We start from the raw sequence: 12,944 nt of genomic DNA on the forward strand, positions 1-12,944 counted from the left end.
AAACTAAATAAAAAATAGTTTTTTTTTTTAAAATAAAAATTTCCGTTTTTTTTTTAAAAATATTAAAATTTTTTGTTTAAAATATTTTTTTTTCTAAAAAATATTTTTTTTAAATTAAAATTTTTCGTTTTTTTAAAAAATCAAATTTTTTTTTTTTGAATTTATAGGGGTATTTTTGTCTTATTGAGAAATCTATAGGGGTATTTTTGTCTTATTGCTAGTCTTGGGGGGGGACATTGACAATGTTTTGGTAGTTTGGAGGGGACATTGTCACAATTGAAAGTTTGGGGGGGACATTGTCAATTTAGTGGTAGTTTGAGGGGGGTATGTGGACTTTACCCATTTGTATATCAATAGTCTAGACTCTTGTTGAACTCATCTTCCTCAATATTAATCAAATGCTTGCAACTAAATTTTTTGAAATGCAATCATCTTAATTATAATATAAGAAACATATTAGTGAAGATTGGTGATTATTGAATGAATTTATGAATTTTTTGAAATGCAATCAAATGAGTCGACTTTCCTCAAGTTGGCATTGGAACCATGATTTGTCAATGTCTAATGAATTTGTACCTTCCAAGTGAATGCTTGTCACGTTTAAGCTTTCTTTTGATTCTGTATTTTTGACTCCATATCAACCTATTAAACCAGTTTTGTTAAAATGAATAGGGCAACAGCCAACAGGGTTATTTGGTATTAAGCCAGAGTGTTATTAATGCTCTAGTGTAGACTAGTTTTTGGAATATCGCAAAAGATTATGCCATTAATTTCCTTCCTCAGTTACAAGTTAAGGGCTCCAACAATTCGAGAATTTCGTACATGACAAATGATGCTTCAAAGTCATATTATTCCTTGATTTGTTCAGAGAACCTGCTAATTAAGGTTCCTATTTGCTTTATGCAAAGAGAACGTTACGGATGACTTTTTTTTACTGTAGAATGGCATTGATCCTGATGGGTTTGGCTTCATTAAATTCCAGGCAGTCACGTATTTCTCTCAACGTGAACGCATGTACCTCATGATGCTACTTGCATTGAACAGCATTTACTTTTGCAGCCTTTTTCCAGTGCCCATCAAAACAATCAAAATAAAGAGTCATGTAGATTCCTCAAGCTCAAATCCACACAAAAATGTTGCCTACTTCAGTTTCAAAAGGTTTGGTACCTTTATAGGCACTTGGTGAATAGAACCAAAACCATAATAGAGGTACAGCACTCTCACATTGGCACCTCCTCTGAGGCCTATTTTCCAAAGAATAGTTAATGTGCAGATTCTTGTATTTGATCAAAGTTATGACATACTATATTTATTTTTGCAGAAAATAAAGCCTTTTTGTTAACATCAAGGGCTTTACAATGGGATGTATTTGCATGAAGCAGCAAATTAAGGGCGAAGACCCAGCTGTTCTCGCTGCTCAAACGAGTTGTAAGCTTCATTCACTTTTCATTTACTTATTCTCAAGCTGAAATCTCCTTTCTGGGTTTTACTTGTTAAATGAATCTGTATGCCTTACATTCTTGCAGTTAATGTGACTGAGGTTGAAACTTTGTATGAGCTATTCATGAAACTAAGCAGTTCAATAGTTAATGATGGGGTCATAAGCAAAGTAAGCTTCACCCATTATTCCTAGGCACCACTTTCTATGCATGAACATATAGACTTGTAATATACAGATGCAACAAAATTTGATATGAAGTTGGCAAACCTGTTCAGATAACATTTTACATTCAAATTAATTGTTTTAAGATTGACTATTTTAATCCCAGATTGATTTGAATCTTATTCTATAGCATATAGTAAGCTTCTTTCATAGGGCAGTATCCATTCTGATCTCAATTTTGAGTTTGCAGGAAGAGTTTCAGCTTGGATTATTCAGGAATAGCAAGAATCAAAGTCTCTTTGCAGACAGGGTCAGATTCCTGGCCTTAATTTTGATTTTAAGATGAAGTGTAGGGGCAGAATGGCATTTTTGAAAAGAGTTGAATGACAGGATTTCTGATAACAAAAATTTTGGCCACAAATCACCATTTTTCTTGATTTCTTAGTCTTGTTTTCTCATTATTTAGTTGTTTTTGGTTCATTAACTTCATGCCATTTCTGCCTTTCGTTTTTTTGTTCTTAAACTGCGGCTCATTTATGTTTTTGTTCAACAAAATTACATGTCGTTTTTGGTCCATGTAAACAGTTCTTTTTTTTAAAAAAAAAAAACATTGTCATATTTAGTACTACATGCTTGTTTTATGATTACATGTCAAAATGCTGGACAAGAATGTTTTTGCTTGCCTGAACTTAACAGATTTTCCAACTGTTCGACTCCAAACATGATGGGGTGATAGAATTTGGGGAGTTTGTTCGATCTCTGAGTGTCTTTCACCCAGAAGCACCTAAAGCCGAAAAAGTAGCTTGTATGAATTTCTTCTATTTTGTGAGTTCTTGTGTGTGTGTGTCTAAAGAATGTACTAAAGCTTTATATCTGATGTTGCAGTTTCATTTCGAGTACATGATATATGGCAAACAGGCTTTATCAAACGTGAAGAGGTAATAAGTGATATTTTGACCTTAATTCTTGTGATTGGAGCCACGTCAGCCACTAAAATAATATTGTAATGGCTTCCAATCACATGCTAACATGTGTCAACAAATTGTAGAAGAGTTGTAGGTCTAGCATTTTTCATAAGAAAAACTAAGCTAAAAGGCCCCTAGAGCTTGGTTAAGTTACAAAATAATGCATGGCAATGGGGAAAAGAAATTGAAAACTAACATACTATGCTGTTCACACTCGTGACAGGTCAAGGAAATGCTTTTGGCGCTTCTGAAGGAGTCGGACATGATCCTTTCTGATGATATCATTGAAGCCATTATTGATAAGGTATGGCTTAAAATGGCAGCATGTGAAAAAACCTTTGCAATGATGTTTTCATCGAGTATACCTTTCACTCCACAATTGTACAGACATTTAGGGAAGCAGATTTAAAACAAGATGGAAAAATTGATATGGAAGAGTGGCAGGAGTTTGTGTCTCGCAATCCATCCATATTGAAGAATATGACTATTCCATATCTGAAGTGAGTCCCTTTCATCTTGTTTCTTGGTTTCTATTCATCTGATTTGACCTTGAAATCTTTGTTTCAATTGATTCACCCATAACCATTCATTGCAGGGACATTACAACTGCATTTCCTAGTTTCATGATGAGATCAGACTTTGAAGATGACATGAACAATCTTTGAAAATTTCCATTTGCCAACTTGTACATGGCTTACAATCTCTTTCTTTACACTAGATATGTAAATCAAAGAAAATTTCATGACAAAATACTTATTGATAAGCGGAGCAGTTTGGCATTCTTGAAGCATCTGCATTGGATCATTTTTCCTTGGAAACAACCATGTCCTTCAAGTTCATGGGATAGCACATTTTTGTGTGAAGGCCATTCCACACATTGTCTGCCAGTATGGCATTCACCTCAGCAGTTGGGTGGAACTGATCCCACCAGATATGGTTGGAAGCATTATTGCAAGCCATTTCTGGTGATACACACATGATCCAACCCCTGTACTTTCCCAACCCACAGCAAGCATCACTAGTAACATTGAAACCTGGAACAAGAGCAACAGTATATAGGATGAGAAGGATAAGCAAAGAAAAGTGTTTTGGTAAGAAAGGAGAAAAATTCAGAAGATTTCTCACCATAAAGTTGATGGTTCTTTATTATATCCATGGAGCCTTCATACACATCGCAGAAGATGATATTGGAATCTGGAAGCTCCTGACCAAGCTCTTCAATCATGAATCTCATGAGAAAGTTGAACTCCCTGACCAAGTTGTTTATGGATTCAATGCACTCTCCATTCTTACTCCTGTATTCCCACAAGTAGTGAGGAGAACAACCAATAGGTGCCAGCCCCATGACCACCATTTTCCTAACATTAATGCTGTACAGGTTCTGTACCATCAAGCTTAATCTGTTAGAAAATTTATGAAACCAACAACACAAGGAAAATAGTAATTCTAATTAGTAAACTCATGTACAACTATTATACAAATGAATAATGTGATAGTAAAAATCAGACTACTTTTTTTTCTACAAGTGCTGATTTTTACTGTCAATTCATCCAGTTATATAATAGTGGTACAGGAATCTATGAATAACATTACTCCAAAGAAAATTAAACCCAAGTTCTCAATAGATTCAAAGTATGTATAACATATAATACAAAGACCAAAGGCATCCATTTCCTCAATTATCAGGTGCTAGGAAAGCATAAGATTAATTACCTTGATTTCCAGAATTATTGTGGATGCTAACAACTTGTTGAAACTCCAAGGTAGGAACAGATTTTGCACATTGGATACATTACGCAGATAGTAATGTATGTAGTCATTGATTCCAATTGAAAGGTAGAACACTGAATTTGTGATTAGATCAGTTGCATGATGCTCACCCATACTTAATATAAATTGTTGATAGGTATCTGTAAACTGCTGAATTTGCTGTGTGAACGAGATGTGTTGACCCTGCAGTAATTTACAGCAATCAATATGTTAGAATTTATACTTAGTAGAAGGTACTAAAGTTTTTACCATAACCCCTTACAAAGTGACATGACAGTCTATATAAAACTGTCTTTTCAACCACAATCGAATTTAATTATTACTTCAATTTGTAAGAGAGTTGTAGTACCCGTAACAACAATTCCTCAATAACAACACAGATGGGTTAATTACATATGTGTTCTAATTGAAGTTTATCAAGAACAATGGTGGAAAGCATACCAATTCCGAACCACTTGAGAATATAATCCCAGCACCAGCAGATGCGTAATTCACTCCATGGATCATATCTTCCACATTTCCCCTCTGCCCAAGATAACTTGGTACAAAGGGAAGTCCAAGACGCAAAGCTGATTAAAGAATCCAAAACAGAAAACCCAAAATTAGAAAAATCAATAAAATCCATAATCAAGAATTGTTTTAATTCTAGACTTATAGCCAAAAAAACATGTATACTCTGTTTGGCTGGTGACAAAATGCAGTAAAGAAAATTGAAATCCAAAGAAAACTAAAATCTAGATTCTCAACAGAACTACAAACCGGAACAAGAATACCCACAAGACCAAATTTCAATTTCTTTTCTTTCTTTACACTCTTCTAAGTAACCACACCGTGGGACACTGAGAAGGAGACATATACGTCCAAAATCAAGAAAACAGAAACACCTAACAAGATTCAAATATTCTTTCTTTTTATTTTCTTTTTCTCCACTTTCTCTTTAACCAAACAAAAGGGTCTCCAGCAAAACTAAATAAAAAATTAAAAAAATAAAGAAGCAATATTTACCAAGAAAATCAACCGGGACTCTTCCATTACAAAACCGTCCAGTCGGGAGTTGGGTGTCGAAATCTCTGCCGTAAGGAAGGCGGTCGGCTCGTGCAAGCGTGGCGAGGAAGTTGTTGGTGCCGCAGTCGACAGAGGAGTCTCCAATGACAAAGAAAGCAGGGACCAGAGGAGGGGTCTCTGGAAATGGTGGGGTGGGAGAGACTGAAGTGGATGAAGTGGGTGAACTTGTGGGGATAATGAAGTCCGTGAAACTAAACAAGTCTTGAGGGTATTGGAAAGCTCTTGGCTGTGCAAAAATGGAGGATATGAAGATTGTGACGAGAGAAAGAAGTAGATTGGGCGCCATGTTTTCTTTCGCAGAGAGAAAGAGAACTCTATTGGAGATTTGGCGGGTAAGATTACGGTTTGAGGTTATAAAATGTCGGAAAAACCCTTTTGGATTTTGATTTCGAGCTCTGTTAAGGTACTCCACTTCTTATTATTAATTTTTTATAAACCGACGTGGCAGTCACCACGTCACACTTAAAATGCCAGTGGTTGTGACAATTCATATAATATTTACCATATTTATAAGTTGACGAGACAGTCTATGTTTCTTTATCAAATTAACTACAAAAATGTCAATAGTTATGTTACCGTCCGCATGATTAAGGACCAAACTAAAATTTCAAGTTGGGGGCAAACAATGACTTTTTTGGAAATAAAAATTAATTTTTGAGGGCCTATCTTACTAAAAAAAAAAAAATTAAAATTTAGAGAAATTCTTAAAATGCAACTACGGTTATGTGTAGTTCCACCTGGACCTTGCACATGACACTCATTTTTATAAAATATGAATTAATGCGCGTGTTTATAAAGTATTGTAGTAAAAGTTGCGGTGACCAAACATTTTCCTTAGATCCAAAGATGAATACCCAACCTTGAGGAATTAAATGTGTTAGAGATATAAATATATGGAGACTAGGCCTGTAAATGAGCCGAGCCGGTCCGAGCTTTGGCAAACTCGGACCGGCTCATTGAAACAGACCTAGAATCGAGCCGATCTCGAGCTCGAGCCGAGCTTGTAAACCCCGGCTCAAGACCGACTCGTTAGGGTATTTGACATGCTCGGGATCGCACTCGGGATCGGTAATGGGAATATGCGAGCCGAGTCGAGCCCTCGATTAGCTTGACTCGGCTCGAGCTCGAGATAAAGACATAAATTTGATGATGGCGAAATCGAGCCCGAGCCTGAACTCGAGCTCGTTTAGAAAGCCTTTTGAGCCTTAAAAGGGTAGCTCGGCCCGTTTAAGGCTCGTTACTACAATTAAGAATTATATTAAAACACATTTACAGTTCCAAAATTTTCTAAGTTAATTCCAACTGCCAATTACAAATCAGGTAATTCCAAAATGCCAATTACAAATCAAGTAAGATTCACTATAACAACTTAACAAGTTATATCCAAGACAAATTGTCAAATAGTACCAATGCAAAATTCAGGACAAATATAACTTACAAATTACAATAGCATTAAAGCAGAAATTAAAAACACCTAAAATTACAAGCTTAGACAATTATATTAGGGCCTTACAAATCAAGCAACTTCAAATTGAAGAAAACAAATTAACCTACAAATAGAAGAATTACAAATCAAATTGAAAAAATTATAAATGACTGAAATGAGTCAAATGACCAAAAGCAAAAATTCATCTAAAGAGACTACTCTTCATCCTGGCCACCAACTATCCACACCAGTCCACTGTCCACACTACATTCAATGAAGAAAAAAAATGTGTTAGATGTTTTTAACTCCCTTGCAAGATGTCAAGGGAGTTTTATCACTTAAGATTGGAGTAATTAGTAAGTATTCAAAACTGAGATGAGTAAATGCACATAAAAATTAAACAATGGAAAATGAGGATATCAGGAAACAGTATGTGTGATGTGTTCCACTTGCAGTTGACACTGACCAGCCTGGCCGTGACCCACACCCACACTTCAATCCATGTAAAATAGTACCAATGTAAAATGTAGGACAAATATAACTTACAAATTACAATAGCATTAAAGCAGAAATTAAAAACACCTAAAATTACAAGCTTAGACAATTATATTAGGGCCTTACAAATCTAGCAACTTAAAATTGAAGAAAACAAGTAATCTCAACAGATAGCAGCAGCATAAAACAAATTAGATATTGAGTCACAAGACACAAATATATAGCAGAAGCAGTAACATAAACCAGTGCATCAGGTAATTTTCCAAGTTAATTCCAACTGCCAATTACAAATCAGGTAAGATTCACTATAAGTCTATAACAAGTTATATCCAAGACAAATTGTCAACTAGTACCAATGTAAAATTCAGGACAAATATAACTTACAAATTACAATAGCATTAAAGCAGAAATTAAAAACACCTAAAATTACAAGCTTAGACAATTATATTCGGGGCTTACAAATCAAACAACTTCAAATTGAAAAAAAAACAAGTAATCTCAACAGATAGCAGCAGCATAAAACAAATTAGAAATTGAGTCACAAGCCACAAACATATAGCAGAAGCAGTAACATAAACCAGTGCATCAGGTAATTTTCCAAGTTAATTCCAACTGCCAATTACAAATCAGGTAATTCCAAATGCCAATTACAAATCAGGTAAGATTCACTGGTAAATCTATAACAAGTTATCCAAGACAAATTGTCAAATAGCACCAATGTAAAATTCAGGACAAATATAACTTACAAATTACAATAGCATTAAAGCAGACATTAAAAACACCTAAAATTACAAGCTTAGACAATTATATTAGGGCCTTACAAATCAAACTTCAAATTGAAAAAACAAGTAATCTTAACAGATAGCAGCAGCATAAAACAAATTAGAAATTGAGTCACAAGTGACAAGCCACAACTAATCTCAACAGATAGCAACCACAGAATCATAAACAGAAATAAACAGAAATATTTCAACTAATTTTTCTGTTTATTTCTGTTTAGGGCCTTATAAACGAGTACATCACAACTATTCTCAACAGATAGCAACCACAGAATCATAAGCATAATTGCATAATTGCATAAACCAGTGTATGATGTCTATCCAACTAATCACAACTCAGTAGCATAAAGAAATAAATATGATATTTATAAGCACATTTTTTTAGATATTTTCATGTATATAAAATGCAACAACTTAAAAATACCAAACTAGTAGTAGTAACAAGCATATGAAAATGTGGCAGCTTTTAACGAAGTTTCTTAAAAGCGGAGACAAGGAGCCAATGAATGAATAATCACTGCAAACACAAACAAACCAAAAATATTGTTAGCAAATTTTTACTCCCTTGCATCTAGTTAGTCAAAGACACAAAGTCTTTGACCTTTAATAAACGAGTCAAGGGAGGTCCAAATAATCAAATTTTCAAATAAAATTTTTGCTGCAAAATGAAAACAATTAAATGAACAAAGAAGAAAGATATTACCTCAACATGCTCAAATGATCAAGAGAGTTTCAAACAAAAGTACAATATGGCACATTGGCACTTAAACATTTCAAAATAAAACATAGTTAACAAAATACAGACTTAATAAGCAAAGGGAGACCGAATCCAAACATTTCAAAATAAAACATAGTTATCAAAATACAGACTTAATAAGCAAATGGAGACTGAAACCAAAAATGAAGTGTTCAAATTACAGACTTAAAGAAGTAAAGGACTGAAATAGATTGTAAATTGTAATAGTAATACACTCCCTGTCTCAAATTCTGCAATCTGCATCACATCACATTCAGGTAGTTGAAGTTGTAGTTGTAGGCAACTCCACTTCAACCAATTTCTACAAAAACAAACACAAATTTAATATGGCGAATTCATACATAAATAAAATTTAGTAAAACTCTAAATAGTCTAAATACATAAATTGGAAACAAAACTTACATCACTAGCAGATTTTCCCTTGATGCCATGAAGTGCTCTCACCCAATCTGAACCACATAAGAGCATCTGAACAGTGTCAGGGGATAATGATGCTCTATGAGGTTCAATAACCCTACCACCAGCACTGATGGAGGATTCAGAAGCAACTGTACTTATGGGAACAGCCAAGATATCCTTTGCCATTCTAGACAATATACGGTACTTCAAGGCATTACATTTCCACCATGCCAAAGCATCAAAATTTGTTTCCATATATACTCCATTCTCATTCCTACCACAAATGTAAACATCCTCTTCAAGATAAACATCCAAATCTATTTTAATGGGCCGAATGATGTCACTACTTCTTATATGGTCAGCAAACCTTGATCGACCTTCAGAAATTTGGGCCACCACATCTCCAACAATTGCACTTGAGGAAGAACAAGAAGGAACATTTACTTGGGCAAGTTGGGCAGTTTCTTGCAATATACAAGCCGTATGGGCAGAAACATACGACTCAAATAACTCTTTCAGAACTGCCAACACATTGTTAATGTGACTACAAGCTTCGGTCAAAGGATAGATGATAGGGAAACAGAAATTGATCAACTTCATCTTGTATCTAGGATCCAAGACAGCAGCCATGGACATCAACAAATTGCTATCACCCCAATACTTATCAAATTTGTCAATCATCCTACTTGCCATTGACCTTATGTACTCATTCCTATCATCACACTTGATCATCAAAACTTCTTTCATCCTCCAAACCTCAGGTAAATACAGATTTGCAGTAGGGTACTCACTACCAGAAACAACATTGGTTACATCATTGAAAACTGACAAAACCTGGTTCACATTACCCACCATTTCCCACTGTTCTAGAGTTACAACCCACTGAAATGCTTGCTCAACTCTATGGTACCTAGGGAACACTTCTTTAAACTTAATTGCAGTGTCCAACATCAAATAGGTGTTGTTCCAACGTGTGGGGACATCTAAAATCAGCTTCTTACAGGGTAAATGCAATCTCTTTGCTATCTCACTAAAGACATTCAACCTACTTTCAGACGCCACAATATATTTTATGCCCTGCCTAACATCATCTATAATACCCCTAATTTCAGCAAGCCCAGATTGCACCAACAAGTTTGTAATGTGTGCATAACACCTAATATGAAACAACCTACTCCCAACCAACAAAGCATTCTTCAACTAAAAATCATCTTTTATAATTCTAGTTGCAGAATCATTAGCTGAAGCATTATCAACAGTAATGGTATGAATTTTATCCTCAATTCCCCAATCAGAAAAACAATTCCTTAATGCATCAGCAATCACAACACCAGAATGTGGAGGAGGTACATTGCAAAAATTTAAAATTCTTTTTTGGAAGCACCAAGTTGAATCCACAAAATGGCAAGTCACCACCATAAATGACACTCTTTGACAAGAGGTCCACATATCGGTGGTGATGTTCACCTTGTCAACCAATTTTAAAAGTATTCTCAGCTTCCTTTTTTCATTTTGGTAAGTGGTAATGTAGTCATTCCTAACGGTTGCACGGCTTATTTTTTTCCAGTGGGGTGTGTAGGCCCTCATGAACTTATTAAAAAGTTCATGCTCCATCATATTACAAGAGTACTCGTGAAGTAGCACCATATGGGAAGCAAGTTCCCTAACCCTACTCTCTTTGTAACTAAAACTTGTCAAACATCCCACACCATCATTGTCACTGCTAGGCTCAAATGACAAAGTACTTTGCTTTTTAGCACTACTAAACTCAACATATCTAACACATGAAGTCAAATGCCTATTTAGGGTTGAGGTAGTACTAGATTTTCCAACAGCAAACAATCTCTTACACCAATTGCATTGTGATTTTTTAACCCCCCCTATTGTAACTGAAACAAAGTCATTCCAGATTTTGGAAGTCTTTTGCCTTTCCCTCTTTTGATATTGTCCATTCTCACTCAAGCCACTTCCATCCCCATCCCCATCCCGAGCCCCTTGGCCCCCATCCCCAGCCACAGCCACAGCCACAGTCGCAGCCCCATCACCAGCCCCATCACCAACAACAGCAGGACAACCAGTGTTAACAAGTTGGCTTGGGTTATTTTCAGTGCTACCAGACTCAACAGATACAGGTGTAGGGATCACAGTACGTGTATCATCAAGTACATGAACTTTAATACCTTCCAATTCCATAGACTGACTCGTAATCTCCATAACTGTTAATTAAAAAATTTAATTGATGAGCAACTTCAACCTTTCTATGTTCAAATTTCAAAGATGGCAAAATTTTACACACAAATAATTCATAGTTGTTCTAACCCTAAACAGAAGACAGGAAAATAATTCAAAGTTGTTCAAACCCTAAACAGAAAACAGAAAAAATAAGTTGAAATAGTTGTTTTAAGTTCTAACCCTAAACAGAAAACAAAATGCATTTGTATCCATAGTTGTTCAAACCATAAACAGAAAACAGAAAAATAAGTTGAAATAGTTGTTCTAAGTTCTAACCCTAAACAGAAAACACTCAAAACAGAATGCATTTGTATCCATAGTTGTTCAAACCCTAAACAGAAAACAGAAAAGATAAGTTGGAAATAGTTGTTCTAACCCTAAACAGAAAACAGAATGCATTTGTATCCATAGTTGTTCAAACCCTAAACAGAAAACAGAAAAGATAAGTTGGAAATAGTTGTTCTAACCCTAAACAGAAAACAGAATGCATTAGTATCCATAGTTGTTCAAACCATAAACAGAAAACAGAAAAAATAAGTTGAAAAAGTTGTTCTAAGTTCTAACCCTAAACAGAAAACAGAATGCATTTGTATCCATAGTTGTTCAAACCATAAACAGAAAACAGAAAAGATAAGTTGGAAATAGTTGTTCTAAGTTCTAACCCTAAACAGAAAACAGAATGCATTTGTATCCATAGTTGTTCAAACCATAAACAGAAAACAGAAAAATAAGTTGAAATATTGTTCTAAGTTCTAACCCTAAACAGAAAACAGAATGCATTTGTATCCATAGTTGTTCAAACCATAAACAGAAAACAGAAAAGATAAGTTGGAAATAGTTGTTCAACCCTAAACAGAAAACAGAATGCATTTGTATCCATAGTTGTTCAAACCATAAACAGAAAACAGAAAAAATAAGTTGAAATAGTTGTTCTAACCCTAAACAAAATTCAAACCATAATTCAAAGTTGTTCAAACCCTAAACAGAAAACATAAAAAATAAGTTGAAATAGTTGTTCTAACCCTAAACAGAATTCAAACCATAATTCAAAGTTGTTCAAACCCTAAACAGAAAACAGAAAAGATAAGTTGGAAATAGTTGTTCTAACCCTAAACAGAAAACATAATGCATTTGTATCCATAGTTGTTCAAACCATAAACAGAAAACAGAAAAAATAAGTTGAAATAGTTGTTCTAACCCTAAACAGAATTCAAACCATAATTCAAAGTTGTTCAAACCCTAAACAGAAAACAGAAAAAATAAGTTGAAATAGTTGTTCTAACCCTAAACAGAATTCAAACCATAATTCAAAGTTGTTCAAACCCTAAACAGAAAACAGAAAAAATAAGTTGAAATAGTTGTTCAAACCATAAACAGAAAACAGAAAAAATAAGTTGAAATAGTTGTTCAAACCCTAAACAGAAAACAGAATGCATTTGTATCCATAGTTGTT

General features: G+C 34.7%; 3 protein-coding genes across 3 annotated transcripts; 1 reads left to right on the forward strand and 2 right to left on the reverse strand.

The window, feature by feature from the left end:
* The first annotated feature begins 1,230 nt into the window (after positions 1-1,230).
* On the forward strand, positions 1,231-3,302 carry LOC132175690 (calcineurin B-like protein 7). The gene is made up of 8 exons (XM_059587711.1): positions 1,231-1,428; positions 1,527-1,609; positions 1,854-1,913; positions 2,300-2,408; positions 2,489-2,541; positions 2,792-2,872; positions 2,956-3,068; positions 3,164-3,302. Exons 1-8 carry the CDS (start codon positions 1,359-1,361, stop codon positions 3,231-3,233), a joined length of 639 nt encoding a protein of 212 aa, XP_059443694.1. The 5' UTR covers positions 1,231-1,358; the 3' UTR covers positions 3,234-3,302.
* A 67-nt stretch (positions 3,303-3,369) lies between these two features.
* LOC132174399 (GDSL esterase/lipase At5g08460) lies at positions 3,370-5,689 on the reverse strand. The gene is made up of 5 exons (XM_059586061.1): positions 5,344-5,689; positions 4,780-4,907; positions 4,282-4,521; positions 3,694-3,949; positions 3,370-3,602 (listed from the first exon to the last, which is right to left on the reverse strand). Exons 1-5 carry the CDS (start codon positions 5,687-5,689, stop codon positions 3,370-3,372), a joined length of 1,203 nt encoding a protein of 400 aa, XP_059442044.1.
* Positions 5,690-9,113: 3,424 nt separating this feature from the next.
* On the reverse strand, positions 9,114-11,473 carry LOC132174400 (zinc finger BED domain-containing protein RICESLEEPER 2-like). The gene is made up of 3 exons (XM_059586062.1): positions 11,187-11,473; positions 9,263-10,430; positions 9,114-9,161 (listed from the first exon to the last, which is right to left on the reverse strand). The coding sequence occupies exons 1-3, from the start codon at positions 11,471-11,473 to the stop codon at positions 9,114-9,116; spliced, it is 1,503 nt and encodes a 500-aa protein (XP_059442045.1).
* Between the last annotated feature and the right edge of the window lie 1,471 nt (positions 11,474-12,944).

This window comes from Corylus avellana, chromosome ca3, assembly GCF_901000735.1.
Source record: "Corylus avellana chromosome ca3, CavTom2PMs-1.0".
Classification (NCBI taxonomy): domain Eukaryota; kingdom Viridiplantae; phylum Streptophyta; class Magnoliopsida; order Fagales; family Betulaceae; genus Corylus; species Corylus avellana.